The sequence below is a fragment of the Phytophthora ramorum genome (assembly GCF_020800215.1).
Source record: "Phytophthora ramorum isolate Pr-102 chromosome Unknown Phyram_PR-102_s0001, whole genome shotgun sequence".
Taxonomy (NCBI): Eukaryota; Oomycota; class Peronosporomycetes; order Peronosporales; family Peronosporaceae; genus Phytophthora; species Phytophthora ramorum.
Genome location: NW_027150647.1, coordinates 4,186,409 through 4,201,235, shown reverse-complemented (window position 1 = coordinate 4,201,235; position 14,827 = coordinate 4,186,409). Strand labels below are relative to the sequence as shown.

Here is a 14,827-nt window from a genome sequence, read left to right as displayed (position 1 = left end):
AATGAGTAAAGTAAACACTTGTTTTAGCGTGTAAAGTATTCCGCAGAAGAATATTTCGTGGTTGTTTATTGCAATTATTCTCGCAAAGCCAGCTAAGGGGGACATGATTGGTCAAAAAAGAAATTTAATCAGGCAAAGTCTTTTCAGTGGTTTAGTGTGGGTCACACCATGAGTTAGCGAACCACAACAATCGGACTTACAACAGTGGGAGCCGCCAGGTTTTGTTGAGGCGCGCGATCTTGAGTCACTGACGCGCCACAGTGCAGTAGTCGAAGCAGCAACGGCTAGCGCTTCTCTTTATATTGCCGGAGTATCTATTCGCCACCACACGGTCGGCGACGGTGCCTGCCGCATGGCGAGCCGCAGTAAGCTCGCCAGAAGCGGAGCCTCGCTGGTGGAGAGGGGCATTTCGGCGCCAAGCGATAAAGCCAGAGCGGGAGAACAGCGCCGCGCCCCACCCACTTTTGGCACTTCCAACTCGAGGTTTTTTGAAAAAGCGCAAGGTTTTTCAAACCTTAAGTATGCTTTGACTGGCCGCTTCGCCCGCGAAAGACGTTATTTTTGCTTTTTCCCTCAGTTTTGAACGGGGCGCTTCAGCCGTCAAAGCCCCAACAAAACCTCCGCGCGCAGCAGCAGCAGGACTCGGACCCACATCCTCCTGTCCGCAGTCCATTCCCGCCCCCCCGAGGAGCTGAAGAGGCAGCTTCGACCCACCAGCCAGGTAGGTCTCCTCTCCTTCCGCTACCTTCCCCTTTCCCTTCCAGTGGCTGATCCTCGGCGCTGTATTGCAGACGGAATCCTCGGCTCGTACCAGCGTCTCGTAGTCTTTTGTATTTAATGGATTCGTTCGGCTTCGACTTCGCTGGCGGAGACCTGTTGGACTTGGGCTCCCTCGGCTCCTGGACCAACAGCACGCCCATGGGCAACTCGCCCAACGGCGGAGGCGGCAGCGGCGGCGCGCTTCCCTTCAGCGTGGGCACCCCCACAGGCGTCCAGAGTCTAGGCGACGACCCGTTCGCCCCCATCCCTAGCGGCGGCGACACCGATTTCAGCTTCGGAGACTCGCCCAAGCCCTCGCCCAGCGCGCAGCCCCACAAGCCCGCGGACAAGGCGCCCCCCAGTTCCACGGCCAACGCGCCGCCCACGACGCAGAGCGGGGACATGGCCACCCACTACTTTGGTGCGGAGCTCGAGGCCAGTGGAGCGCCGTCCTCCGCGACGGCTGGAACCTCGTCCTCGACGGTGACAACGGAAGCGGCGGACGACAAGAGCAAGATGAAGAACGAGGGAGACGCCACTAAGAAGGAGGCCAACAGTGCGTCCACGTCGGCCTCGGGTTCCAACTCGACGTCCTCTACAACGACCCCCACGTCGTCTGCGCCTCTGAAGTCAGAGACGAGCTCCACAACGACCACGTCCACGGCTTCCAAGCCCTCGCCGTCTTCTGCGACGTCGTCAGCGCCTCGACCTAGTTCTGGCAGTGGAGAGGCTTCTTCGGTCCCTGCTAGCACTAGCAACGCCGCAAGTAGCAGTGCTACTACGTCCGCGCCGTCGACCACTTCGTCTGCACGACCGCACATTGGCAATCAACAACAGCAGCAGCAGCAGCAAATGCAGATGCAGCAACAGAGACAGCAGCAGTACGCTAACCAGATGATGATGAACCAACAGAACGGCCAGCCACAGCAATTCGCCGGCCAATCGTACCAGCAGCAAATGCACGCGGGTCAGATGGCTGGGGGCGTTAGCGGCGCCCCACCCACGAGTGCTGCTGGCCAGTATATGGGAAACCAGCCCGGTCAAGCTTACCGACCGCCGACTTCGTCCTACGAAGAAGAGTTTGCGCGTGTCAAGGCTATGATGATGCAGCACCCAGATTTGATACCTCCTCCGATGGAGGTTCTCCGTATTTCGATGAGCCAGAGTGCTTCTAGTCAGCAGAGCATGGCTATGGGCGCGAATGCGTACATGCAGCAGCGTGGCAACCCGGCGATGTCCCGCGGTACGCCTGGCAACGCAGCGTATGGACAGTATGGTAATCCGAACATGATGATGAACGGTCCTCAGCAGAACGCGCAACAAGCTGGAATGATGAATGCAGCGCGGATGCGTGCGGCGCAAATGGCGCAGCAGCAACAGCAGCAGGCTCAACAGCGCGCGTCGGCTGGACGAACGCCTAGCGGTAGCAGCGACTCGCAGGCTGCATGGCAGTCTGAGAACGATCTCCCTTTGCGTCGGAAGATGATCGGCAAAATGTACGTCCATGTGATAGCGTGCTGGTCGAGCATGTTTTGAACTGATGTGACTGACGATTCTCCATTTTATTTAATGTGTTGCAGTGTTAGTTTGTTGCAGCAACGGAAACCAGATGCACCGGCTGAGTGGATCCGACGGTTGCCTGACATGGCTAGAAGACTAGAGGATTCTCTGTATCGCACGGCGAAGAACCGAGACGAGTATGGAGATTTCTCGTCGCTGAAGACGCGACTACAACATTTGGCGGTAACAATGGGAGCTCGTGCGCAGCACAAAGCCAGTGGAAACCCTCGTGCAGGCACTGGTGGTGTACCAGCCAATGCTGGGGCTACATCTGGAAATGCGGCTATGATGGCTGGCAATGCACCTCCCGGCATGGCAATGAATCCGGGTGCTGCCGGAATGGGCCCTCAAGGCCACGTTGTAGGCAACATGCCTTACGGAAATAGGATGACCCAGCAACAATTGATGCAGCAGCAGCACTTGCAAATGCAAATGCAGCAGAACCCTCAGATGCGGCAGCAACTGACCCCACAACAGTTGCAACAATTTCAAGAAGCTCAGCTGCAGCGGCGGCAGCTTCAAATGCAGCAGGCACAGCAGCAGGCTCAAATGCAGCGCCAAAACACGCTGCAACAGCAACAGTACCAGCAAAACCAAGCGCTTCAACGCCAGAACTCGATGCGCCAAATGCAACAACAGCAGCAAATGCAACAGCAAATGCAGCAGCGACAGAACCCAAACTATATGCAACAACAACAGCAACAGGCCCAAGCACGTGCACAAGCTCAGGCTCAAGCCCAGCGAAACGGTGCGGCAAATGGTGGTGCCAATCAGCAGCAGCGCATGAGTGGAGATATGAATCTCGGTGAATCTTCGGACTTCCTGAACTTGGATCTTTCGTCGTCGCTGCTAGGCTCCGACGACCTACAAGGCGATGGAAGCTCCAGTCTAAACGGAGGTGATACGATGAAGAATGGCGGCAACGATCCTTCTCATCTGGCAGGACAGAAGCGAACGCTTTCACAAACCCAGCAGCAAATGGCTGCGGCGGCAAATGCTGCAGCATTCAAGCGCACAAAAGTAGGAGCTGCCGGCCAGGCCGGCAGTCAGCCAGGTGCTGCCCCGAACCAGCAGCGTCCGGGCGCTGCAACTTCAGGACCTCAAGCCTCACAACCCTCGCAACCACCAATGCAGAAACCCGTGACAAGTACTGGTGGCTCTTCGAAGACCCCACCTATGAGTACAGTGAATGCCAAGTAACTCTCCACCCAATATGAGCAAAGGACGACAGTCTGGAGGTGGCGGCTGCAAGCAACGACGCAATGAGAAAAGCAATGGAGGAAATCATCGGAACGAGCATGCGAAACACCACGGAGGCCCCGTTGGCGAACTTGGGTCACGGGAAGCCAAAGGAAAGTGGCGGGGCGTGTGTATGCTGCAGACCTGCCCGTTTTCCTGACCTGGTGCATAGCGAAGGGAGCTGAGCTGGCCTTACTTGTTAGTGATGATTGAGCGTCGAACGAGTAGATAGAGTCGGGCTCCGGTTTGTTCTGGGAACCCGCCTCGCGTTCATGGCTCATCATCAAGGACAGCGACGCTGCTTCGAGCGATGGCATAGGACATTGTGAGTCGAGCTGCCTTCGGCGCGGGCGAGATGTTTAGGCGCAAGCCGCGAGGCTTGAAATGTAAAGTGGCGAGATTGATTCAGGAAGAGGAAGGATGTCAGTTGTGTTATAATTATTTCTTGGTCACTTCTTGTAGAGCATTCATCACTTAGCTGTCGTTGTGCGTTTGACACTTGACAAGCCTGCCAGCGCTGAACCGCCACAGTCAAGAGAGCGATGGCAGTTGAAGGTCGAATTGTGTCCTGCGCCAGTCGTACGCATCTGCCGTTGAGTTCTCGCGCCTTGTTGCCTCAAGCGCCTTCAACACAGAGGACCCAACTCTTGTGGAGTGTCAATGACATAGATCTGCACTTAATGCTACTGAGAAAGTAGACGTACCTTTTTGCGGTGGTGCTGTCGGCCATGTGTGCATCGAGTAACATGCGCCGGCGGTAGGCAGTAATGAGAACGGGGAACGGGATGGCCATATCACCAAGCTTACCCGCTTGCAGGTCTGCGAACAACCGCGCCACTGGATTGACACTGGTATTTCCATGCGCTTGGCTCGATCGTTTTGCCTTTGGATTTACTCCACGTCTACCTGGCGAGACAGCCGGACGCTCTGGAGGTCGATGCTTGGGTGTGTGTAGTGGTAGTGGGGACCTCCGCATCCTCTCGCGCTTGACTCGTTCAGGGTAAAGCATATTCAAGAAGGCGTCGAAAGTGACGCTGCCAGTGCCATTGAGGTCCACCTCCTCAATCAAATGCTGCACGTCGTCTCGATTTTCTGCTAGTCCGACTGACACGAGAGGATCTTCAAGTTCATCGAGCCCTACTTCACCCGATCCATCGGTGTCTAGCGAGTCGAACCAGCGTCGCATGAGAGCCAGCTGCTCGCGAGCTGATTTCAGGTTGCTGTTTCTGCCATGCTTGTCTAGCCACCGATGCTGGAACCAGCGCAGCTCCTCCAGATTTGTCAAAGCAGTGTTGGTAGCAGCTCCGACGCCTTTTGCTGCATCCTCACCGACAACTGCAGTAACGACAATGTCGTTAACGGGAGACGGACTTGGGTTGTTTGAGCTGTCAGAGGTAGGACAACTCGGACACTCAGGAACACTACCATCAGCCACAAGAGGCCCAGACAAAGTCACTGCAGTGTCAGGTGTTGTGTTCACTGGAGAGTTTGGTGGCCCCAGCAGATCATAGCGCAGCTGACCTCGGTACCGAGACGGCGGCTACCAACAGATCAAATGAGATGAAGTCAATTGCAATCTTGTCATACAAAAGCCAGTAGATCTTCGTACGCACCCGCCGAGGACTCCACGGCGATGTCTCGATCACTCGAGTGCTGCGCCAGGCTGGACGATGCAGGGTCGAGTCAGTTGAAGACGAGAACGGCAGCACCTTCTGCTGCGTCGGGGACACGCTTAAACCTTTCGGAGATGGCATGATACCAGAGAATCAGGACTCTGCGACGTCGAACGAGCAGCAACATGTTGATCCGCTATAAATGGCCACATGGTGATGTAGCCATCTCCGTGGTTGTTGATTGCGATGTATGCCACACCATTTAAATGTTTACGGCCAGTCAATAATGGAGCTCAAGGAGGTCTGCGCGGATGAGCCGGTTGATCCCGAGGTGCTGGAAGCCCAGCAGGGCTTCGTGGCGCTGGAGTTCCCCGCGCAATATGGCTCCAAGGTCATGAAGCACCTCTCAACGCGTTTTCAGCCTCTCACGGAGCTCGGATTCGCCCACCTCAAGCGGCTGAAAAAGCACCCGACTGCCCCGAAAACGCTCGTGGCGCTCGTTTGTCCCTTCAATTCCAATGCTCAAGACGCTGCAACGCCCTCCGAAGAGTTACAACAAATGCAGGAGATGTTCGAGGCCCGTCTCACGAAGGCGGAGGCGCTGAAGCTCGCGCCACGTACTCGTGAGCTGTTCGAGAAGCACACGAAGCACTGGCCGCTGATCTTCCACGCCAGCGTGGAGGAAGCTGCGGCGTTGCCATTAATCGAGGAGCACGAGAAGGAGAAGATGGAGAAGCATTTGAAGGTGGCGGTGCAATGTGGAGAGAGAGTAAAGGCTGAGAGGAAGAAGATCTTGAGTTGCGCGTGGGGTGTTGTGGTGGTGGACCCTGAGGTGGATGAGCAGGTTGCGACGTCGAAAGTGAGCGATGAGTTGCAGACCAACGTTAAGTTCGAGGCGTTGTATCATCCTGTGATGGTGGCGGTGGATGCCGTGGCAGAGCGCGATCGCCGACGAGAGGCTGGGGTAGATGAGGAGACCACTCGAAAGAAGCAGAAGCGTGCTGAAGGAGAGGACGCTGCTACTTTAGAGCTGCAAAACAAGCTAGAGGCAAATCAGAGAGAGTCGTACTTGTGTACGGGATACGATGTGTATCTCGACCGCGAGCCGTGTGCCATGTGCGCTATGGCATTGGTGCACAGCCGAGCTCGACGTGTGGTGTTTGATCGCGCTAACCCGGAGGACGGTGTACTGCTGAGTTCCTTCAAGCTGCACACTATCAAGTCCCTGAATCACCACTATCGTGTCTTCCAGTTGGCTCTCACGTCTCAAGAGGAGACCTCAGAGTTAGTGATCGGACAGAACGAATAGAGAGGAGGTTTTTCCTGTATTTTACTTACTACATGCTTACCACGAAGAGAGTGGGGATGTCAGCGAAGTTGAGTCAGACGAGCTGGCTTTACAGCGAGCGATAAATGAACTAGAGATTTCAGCTACTTGGACAGAAGAGAAGTTCTATGATGCAAAATCCTTGCCCATGGCCTCGAGTCTTGGTACGAGCTCGTTGAAGGTCGGGCGCTGGTCCTGCTTCTTGGTCCAGCAATCTTCTAGCAATCTGGCAAGCGCCGTGGGTGTACCGTCAGGAACTGTCGGGCGTAGGTTTCCGCCAGCAACACCGTTCATAATGTCACTTGAACCTAGGTCCGGGTATGGCTCACCCCAAGCAAGTGCCTCCCACACAATGATCGAGAAACTGTAGACATCGCACGGGGTGCCGTACTTCTCACCACGTAGCACCTCAGGCGCCACCCAGAGCGGGCTACCACAGATTGACATTGTCTTGCCGACATCACGGAACTTCGACAGGCCGAAGTCACCAATCTTGGTCCGCATCCTGTCGTCCAAAAGAATGTTCTGCGACTTGAGGTCGCGGTGAATCACAATTGGATTGTGGTTGTGCAGGTATGCCAATCCCTTCGCCATGTCGAACGCCACGCTGTAGGCAAGACGCAGCTGACGAGCTGGATCAGGACGCGGCATTTTGTGGTAGATGTCAAAGAAACTTCCGTTTGCTAGCAGCTCCGTCACGAGCAACAGCGTTGGCGGCTTGGAGCAGGAGCCCATGAACAGCACGATGTTCGGGTGGTGTAGACCTTTCATGATGCTGCATTCCTTCTCGAATTCGGTCAACGTGTTCTTGGGAACACCACTAACGTGAAGCTTCTTAATGGCAACAGGGGTGCCGAAGTAGCTGCCCTTGTACACAATGCCAAAGACGCCGCGACCGATAGCTGCATCGACAATCAAGTCCTCTTCCCGAATTGATAAACCATCGTCGTCCGCAGGCGCGTTCGTCGCACTGACTATCTTCCGGTCCGGGTAGATAATGTGGTCCTCCCACTTCTCGTCACCGCAGTGCTTCGTCAGAATGGACTGCAGCGTCGAGATGATGATGGAGAACGAAGGCCGAGCATAAATCTCGGCACTCCAGCAACGCGTCATGAGACTGTAGAGATCCTGCATGGCATCTCCAGGTGGTAATTCCAGAGCTTGGAAGTCAGTGGGGCGCTTTCCAGCCTGCACCACAAAAGGAACAGCATCCACCGAGATCGAGCTGTAAGGAACCGAACCGCTCAGGGCTTCGAACAGGATCACACCGAAGCTGTACACGTCTGCCTTCTCAGTGTGGTCTTCACCCTTGAACACTTCGGGTGCAATCCAGATGCTGGAACCGATAAATACACGCGGAACGTTCGCTTTGGCACCAGCATTGGTGCTGGCCGCCACTCCAGACTCGTTTTGGTCCTCTCTAAAGGCTTTCAGCTTGGATAGACCAAAATCCGAGACTTTGCAGCGCCAGTCGGCATCGATGAGCAGGTTGACACTCTTGAGATCTCGGTGAAGAATTGGGGGCTTGCTCGAGTGCAAGAAGTGCATTCCACGACTCGAGTCGACCATCATACGCAGCAATAGAGACCAGTCAATCTTGACTTCTTCGTTGTGAATAACGCTGTAGACGCTGCCCTTCGGACAGAGCTCCATCACAAGCCCAACGAACTCCGGGTGAACCATGACACCCATGAACATAACCACGTTCGGGTGACGCAGTTGTGCCATGACACTGGCCTCGGACCCGAAGCTGGTCACAATGGATTTAGTATCGCCCTGCAGTGTGATCTTCTTGACAGCCACGCGAGTCTCCTTCCATGAAGCGGCATACACACAACCGAATGTGCCTTCGCCAAGCTCTTCCTTCACCAAGACGTCCTTCGGGTCAATGTGGCAGTTAGCACTGAGAATACCACCAGCCGTGGATCCGCTGTCGGGCGATTGATCCGCAGCCCCACCACTGAACCAGCCTGTCATTTCCATTGTCATTTGTACCATCACGTTCTCCTGAGCAAGTCGTTCAGTCAGCACGAAATCGCGACGTTCTTCATATTCCCAGTTCCACGACAGGAAGCAGAGCAAAATCGAGTACATGATGATAGCAGCGCTCACTGTACCCGGCGCACTCAACTGCTCTGTAGCCGACTTGCTAGTAAATCGCACCCACGCCAGAATGAGGAAAAACATACTAGAGCATACCAGCACCGTGGTAGACTTCAGGAAAGTCAACCCGGTCGAACTGGTGATGCCGAGCGAAAAAATGAACTGCACCCAGATATTGCCTTCACTCACCATATTTCCAGCAGCAGTGGTGTCGAGTATCGCGCTAATCTGGCCGATTAGACATACCAGCGTTAACCACTTCATGTGAGCCATGAAGAACCGCTGGAAGAAAATGACGAGCAACCCCATCAACGTGACGATGCCCGGAAACACCATGACGAGGGGTAGTTGTGTCCATGTCTCGCCATCCTCGGCGTTGGTCTTGAAGCTCACCTGCATGATAACCAACAACGGGATGAAGAATGCCGTGAACCCGGCACCAAACTTGAGCCGGGTCTGGTACTTGATGCAGCGCGCCAGCGAGAACCGGTGCTCCATGTCGGCGTTGGAAAACTGGAGCGACACGACCGAGATTCCAATGTCCTCCTGACGACTTGGCACCGCACTATTCCTGCTCGTTCGAGGACGGAAGAAGTTGAGCTTGAGGTCCTGCATGCTGGCGCCCATAATATGCAGGCGGGTCCCCTTTAGCGGCGACGGTGGAGCACTTGCCGGGTTTTGGATTTTCGGGGAGTTGACCGGGGAACTGGTGCCACTACGTCCGCTGCTGCGCGCCATCTCGATAACCTTGCCTGAGTCGTCCTTCGGGATCACTTTCGACATGGACACCCGCGTGGGCGTGTCTGTCATCCTAGTGTGACCCGTTTGGAAAATCGGGAATGGAATCATCCCGCGTTTTCGGCGGCGGTTGCGCCGCCTGCTTTCGACACGCTTTTTTTGGTTCGGCTCTGCGTGTTCACCCTACCTGGTATCGACAAGGTTGGCTTTGCCGGATAGCAGTTTCTTGCCTCGCCGAGCCAAATCGAGCGAGTCGCCCGAAGTGAAAACGACCTGCGGGTGCTGCGAGCAACTTGCAAACTGGATCACCTCGCTGGAACCCATGGGGTCCGCCAAGAATAGGGGAATGTTTGCTCTCGTCCTCACACGTGGGGCTGCTTGAAGTGCTGATCCGCCATTAAAGTAAGTGTTGAATATAGCAGCGAAACTGCGAGCTGGATGAGGAATTGAGGCCGCGAGTGCCACTTTTGTCGCCCCTCGCCACTTTTCTTTGTATATTACGACGAAGGAGCTGCAGGTTGGATGACCCTCGACGGTGTTTCAATCGGGTCAAGCGTGAAGTTGCCAAACGCTCCACGACGGAACTCCTGCAGCAGGAACTGAGCCGCTAGACGGTTCTGCTCGTCCAGTTCTTTGCCCAGCGCACCACAGCGCTTGTACACTAGTTGGAAAAGCTCCTCGACGTCATCCGTTGGGCCTGGCAGCTTCAGCGCGTCCACGTACCGCGTCGACTTTAACTGGTTGAGCAAGAAGAGCATGTAGTCTGCGATCAACTCGGTGCCCACGACCTCGTCCTTGATAGCTCCCGTCAGTGCCAGGCGCATCCCCGTCTCCGCCGACGGGATATTCGGTAGCATGACACCTGGCGTATCCACCACATACACCGCCGGCTTGTCGTTCACCTGCAAAAAACAACACACCGGTTAATAACCTTTACCTCCTTCTTCTTCTTCACCAACCTCTCACCCACCTTAATGATGTCATTGCGAACGGTGACACCGGGCGTAGGCCCCACGGTGGCTCTCTTGCGGCCTTTAGCCAGTTTTTGCGAGTTCGACAATCGTCGGAACTCGTTAATAAGGGACGATTTACCCACGTTGGGGATACCAACCACCATGACCATGGATCCTGCCGTGCTCTTGAACTGGGCGCCACTGTGTTTGTTGCACCACTGCAGGATGGCGTGCAGTCTTTTGCCCTTGGTCACGGACGTGAAGAGGCAGTCGGTGGCGCTCCCGAGCTGGCTTTTGCACTGAGCTTCCACTTTCTGCTGCATGTTGGAGTTGGCCAGGTCGGTCTTGTTGAACACCACGAGCCTGGGCTTGGACTTGCCGAACGCCTCCTCCAAGACGGGGTTGGCCGAGCTCCAGGGGATGCGCGCGTCGCGCACCTCGATCAGGACGTCCACGGCGTCCATTTGAGCCACCATTTGGCGTCGGGCCAAGGCCATGTGGCCTGGGAACCAATTCACCTTGCCAGGATACAGGAACTTGGACCGGAACGCACTCATTTCCACGCAGGGCGGCGCAGGACGCGGTGCGGACGCGGTCTCCGATACTTCCGCTGGCCACAGAAGTCGCCGGCAGCTGATTGGACAAACGGATTTGATGTGGTGCTGTCAAATCGGTACATGTAATTAGAGGTATCTATGCACGTCCTTAAGTACGGGAAAAGGCAACTTCAAATTCAGGGCGTGAAGATGTCGGGGCTCGAGGCGAAGGTGAACGGTTTGCCCACTACGAAGAAGAGATCACCTGGCTCAATTTGGAGATCCATGGGTGGGTTGACGAAGACGCACGGATGCGGCAACACCACACCGCGTTCGGGCCGCCACAGCCCAATGCAGGTGCAACTCGCCTTGGAAAACAGGCAGAAAAACTGTTAGTCACCAACAGAATAGACACCAAGATACAGTGTATAGCTCTGATCGAACCATGTCAAGGAACTTCCGGAAGCACTCGCCGTATCGGAGTGCAATTAGCTCGTCGGCAGCTTCGACTTGAAAGAGTCGTCGCTCTCTGTAGGACAACCGAAGGAGTTAGCATATGGATTGAATATAGGATAAATCGCCACGTACTCAAGATCATTGATGCTGCCGCTGATGAGAAGATGTAGGAACTGCGTGATCCACGGCTTTCGGTAACATTCGCTCATGAGCGAGTCGATCATTGAGTTCATGAACACGCGTCCAGACGCGATGAACTCTTCGAGGACAAATGACGAGTCGGCGTTGCCATCACCTTCGTCAAGTGAGGTCCAGAACGAGTCCCGACGTGATACTGCCGACATGACACTATCATGGCGCGGTGAGCGATACGATGTGTTGCGGACGACAAGCGCGGGCAATCCAAAGGCGGAGCTCGTGCGTCGATCGTTGGCAAGAGAACTGAGTAATTTGACGTTCGAAGACTTGTCCAGCTCTACCACCAGATTGGGCATCCGTGTCCGCTGACTAATCTCCACGATATATCGCACGATGGTAATTGCGTCAGCGTCCACCATGTTGGGGTCTGAATACTGTGCCTCTGATGCTTGGGTGAGAATGAGAACTGAAATCGCTGAGCGGATGTTGGTATTCTTCAGATCTCCGAAATTTACTGGCGAGCCTTGCACGAAGTACACATCACAAAATCCGCGAAGGCGTTCAAACTCAAGCTCGTCGATGACTTTGGACGCGAGGAAGACGACTGCTGGAGATGGGGTATCGTCGTCAGGCACCGGCGCCTCTCGAATCGTCTTGATAAAGTGATACGTGTCGGATGGAAACCCGCACACGACAATGTGATCGGTGACCTCTTCGGGAACGCCGAGCGCCGCGAAACGCTCGTACTCCGACATTTCACCTAGGAGTCGTTCGTTGGAGCTTGTGTTGTAGCCCGTGTGTTCTCTTTCGGCTATACCCATTGCAGCTTCGACGTCGTAGTCTTCAGCAACAGTGTACAAATTGATAACACTTTCGCGAATCTGTTCAATTTCATCGCCTAACGCCGGCTTGATCTTCTTCATCTCCAGCAAACTGGTGGTCGACGCCGACCTTCCTTTGCGTCGCACACCCTTGCGGTACGACAAGATCTGTTCCGGCGGGATTTTCATGACGCCCTCGACGGCAGTGAGGCCCTTCGCAATCGCGTAGACCTTGCAGCACAAGTTCGGGTCAGCAGTAGCACCCAGTTTGAACTCCATGTCCATGAATCGCACACCGCCGTCGGTCAGCATAGCCAGCGGGATAATTGACGCTTTGTCGTAGAGGAATCGAATGAGATCACCGAATGTGAGACCGGAAAATGTGCGCGGGATGTCGACAAGGAATATGCCGTGCATGTATCCGTGCAGATACTGACGCTGCCATTGCAAAGAAGAGTGGTGGTTGTCCAGGTCGCTATTGCACTGTGTTAGCAAGTTCAGCAGCAGCGTCGGAAGGCCATTTACCTGGCAGCTTCGCCCTAGAATACAAAATTTGAGCATTCCGATCACCACGACATCGCTAGCACCCATCTTGAGCAAAGTGGCGGCATTCCGTGAGTTGATGATTTGCGCGTAAATTGGGCAAGCGGGGTTTCCGCGACGCAGCGCGATCGTAATAAGGGCGCAGCACTGGTCTGCATGCTGAGGGCGAGCCGATTGTCGGTTTACCATCACGTAGCAGGCGCTTGCATCACTCAGCACAGCTCGCGTCAAGTCCTCGTCCAGCATTGGTGACCCCACAATGTACTGAACCTTGCTGTCGTACGCATGTAGCACCTTGTTGATCTCGGTTGTTGGTGGGGCTGCGTTCAGGATCACTACTCGTTCATTCCAATTGAGATTGCTGGGGTGGAAGAACTCCCCAAAGAAAACCGAGAGCGTGTCAGCGTTGACGTACCCTGTGAGAATCACATGCGGATGGAGCTTGGCCTCCGAATAGGCAGACGAGTAGTCTGTGTGCGACGTGATGGTCGCCTGGATGCGGTTTACTTGAATGGGCACAACAATGAAGGTGAATAGGATGACGAAGGCAATGACAAACTTGCCGCTTGTCGACACCGGCGAGATGTCGCCATAGCCCAGCGTAGATATGCTGACTACGACAAAGTAGAGCAAATTCGGGAACGACAAGTCACGGCACTTGCACACCTTCGGTTCGCCATCGCACGGCTCCAAACAGGCTTCCGTGGCCTGTACCACACCAGCCGTAGTGAAGACGATTGACACGATAGTAAGCAACGCGGCCCAGGCCTGCTGCTGGAGAGACGAAGTTGCGAACTGCACGAGACGAAAGATACGAACGAAGCGCAGCGGACGCAACATCCGTGAGACTTGAGGAAAGGTACTCGTATAAGCAATGCTTGCTGTGTTGGCTGTGATGAGATCAAACCACGACGGCAGCACGACCGCAAACTCCACTATGGGGAAGAAGCTCACAATGTACTCGAGTCGATCGAACGCTGCATACACGTTCACAATATACCTACAGCCGAACTCAAACAAATCAATGTTTCCAACGAGATTCCTATCACAAAAATTCACTTACTCGAGTGTGAACACCAAGTTGAGGCTGAAATCGACCTCTGTTGACACAAAGAGCCGTCAGTCTCAAGCTTGTCGGGCAGTATTGTGGCGTTATAGGTACCTTGCATCCATGGAGCGAGTACGATCCGAAGCCCACCCCAGTTAAGGCTCACATGAAAGAGAGCTTGAAAAGTACTCAGTACGGCCATAGTGGCCCTGAAAACGCTTCCAGCCAAAGAGCTTTCGAGGTTGCGCTGCACCCATTCGCGCATGGGCTCCCCCGTGAATCGCTGGACGAGATACACCCGGGGCTTACGCTTGGAGTGTGTCTTCACCACCACTTTACTGCGGCTGGAGACGGCATGACGCAAATGCTTGGGCAACTTCTTCTTGATCGCGGGCGGAGACTCCGACATGGTATCGGCTGCTACGGCCAAATCGGTGAATGCGCCTGGACACTACAGTCGCGCCGGTTCATGATCCAAAACCAGGATCTTTACCGCTAATTATCAATTCTCCATGTACAGCTCTCAATACGTGGAAACTCAGAGCTACAAAGATCCGAGACCTTTATCATTCTTAACTATACCGGGAGACACTACAACTGAGGGAACTTTCGAATTGCCGCAGTCATCCAGCAACTCGTGACTCGTAGCGACGCCATCAATTGATTGAAATCGATATGTAAAAGCAAGTTACTTGCTCGGTAGGCTTGATAGGCTTGAGAGTTTGTTTCTAGCTCTCCTCGTAGAGCAAACACTGTCGACAAGTGCTTTCAACACCGAGAATGCCATATCACGAGAAGGCGTTGGTCCAGACGACCGAAAATGTTGGTGTACAATTGTCACGCACGAACCACCGCGTCGCTGTGGGAGGGCTCATTTGATAAGTTGGACCACAGCTCACACACAACAGATCCCAGTCAAGTTCCAAAGCTTGATTTGGACAGCTCTGTTCGGCATCCGTGCTTGACTTCTGCGCTAACTTAGTACGCTTGATC

The 14,827-nt window shown here is 54.6% G+C and overlaps 8 protein-coding genes across 8 annotated transcripts; 4 read left to right on the top strand and 4 right to left on the bottom strand.

The window, feature by feature from the left end:
• Positions 1–352: 352 nt before the first annotated feature.
• Positions 353–838, top strand: KRP23_1051 (uncharacterized protein; the record flags this gene model as incomplete). The annotated part of the gene is made up of 3 exons (XM_067880761.1): positions 353–503; positions 578–721; positions 792–838. 3 exons carry the CDS (start codon positions 353–355, stop codon positions 836–838), a joined length of 342 nt encoding a protein of 113 aa, XP_067751619.1.
• Positions 839–918: 80 nt separating this feature from the next.
• KRP23_1050 (uncharacterized protein) lies at positions 919–2,608 on the top strand (the record flags this gene model as incomplete). The annotated part of the gene is made up of 3 exons (XM_067880750.1): positions 919–2,255; positions 2,340–2,456; positions 2,527–2,608. The coding sequence occupies 3 exons, from the start codon at positions 919–921 to the stop codon at positions 2,606–2,608; spliced, it is 1,536 nt and encodes a 511-aa protein (XP_067751618.1).
• Positions 2,609–3,102: 494 nt separating this feature from the next.
• On the top strand, positions 3,103–3,519 carry KRP23_1049 (uncharacterized protein; the record flags this gene model as incomplete). Its single annotated transcript, XM_067880739.1, has 1 exon — positions 3,103–3,519. One exon carries the CDS (start codon positions 3,103–3,105, stop codon positions 3,517–3,519), a length of 417 nt encoding a protein of 138 aa, XP_067751617.1.
• Positions 3,520–4,089: 570 nt separating this feature from the next.
• Positions 4,090–5,312, bottom strand: KRP23_1048 (putative calcium-binding protein; the record flags this gene model as incomplete). The annotated part of the gene is made up of 4 exons (XM_067880728.1): positions 4,090–4,204; positions 4,263–4,377; positions 4,465–5,098; positions 5,172–5,312. The coding sequence occupies 4 exons, from the start codon at positions 5,310–5,312 to the stop codon at positions 4,090–4,092; spliced, it is 1,005 nt and encodes a 334-aa protein (XP_067751616.1).
• A 145-nt stretch (positions 5,313–5,457) lies between these two features.
• On the top strand, positions 5,458–6,480 carry KRP23_1047 (putative inactive tRNA-specific adenosine deaminase-like protein 3; the record flags this gene model as incomplete). Its single annotated transcript, XM_067880717.1, has 1 exon — positions 5,458–6,480. One exon carries the CDS (start codon positions 5,458–5,460, stop codon positions 6,478–6,480), a length of 1,023 nt encoding a protein of 340 aa, XP_067751615.1.
• A 144-nt stretch (positions 6,481–6,624) lies between these two features.
• On the bottom strand, positions 6,625–9,411 carry KRP23_1046 (putative serine/threonine-protein kinase drkA; the record flags this gene model as incomplete). The annotated part of the gene is made up of 1 exon (XM_067880706.1): positions 6,625–9,411. One exon carries the CDS (start codon positions 9,409–9,411, stop codon positions 6,625–6,627), a length of 2,787 nt encoding a protein of 928 aa, XP_067751614.1.
• Positions 9,412–9,836: 425 nt separating this feature from the next.
• KRP23_1045 (Mitochondrial ribosome-associated GTPase 1) lies at positions 9,837–10,849 on the bottom strand (the record flags this gene model as incomplete). Its single annotated transcript, XM_067880695.1, has 2 exons — positions 9,837–10,241; positions 10,310–10,849. The coding sequence occupies 2 exons, from the start codon at positions 10,847–10,849 to the stop codon at positions 9,837–9,839; spliced, it is 945 nt and encodes a 314-aa protein (XP_067751613.1).
• A 176-nt stretch (positions 10,850–11,025) lies between these two features.
• On the bottom strand, positions 11,026–14,243 carry KRP23_1044 (Calcium-activated potassium channel subunit alpha-1; the record flags this gene model as incomplete). Its single annotated transcript, XM_067880684.1, has 5 exons — positions 11,026–11,196; positions 11,273–11,357; positions 11,417–13,786; positions 13,850–13,886; positions 13,949–14,243. 5 exons carry the CDS (start codon positions 14,241–14,243, stop codon positions 11,026–11,028), a joined length of 2,958 nt encoding a protein of 985 aa, XP_067751612.1.
• Positions 14,244–14,827: the final 584 nt, after the last annotated feature.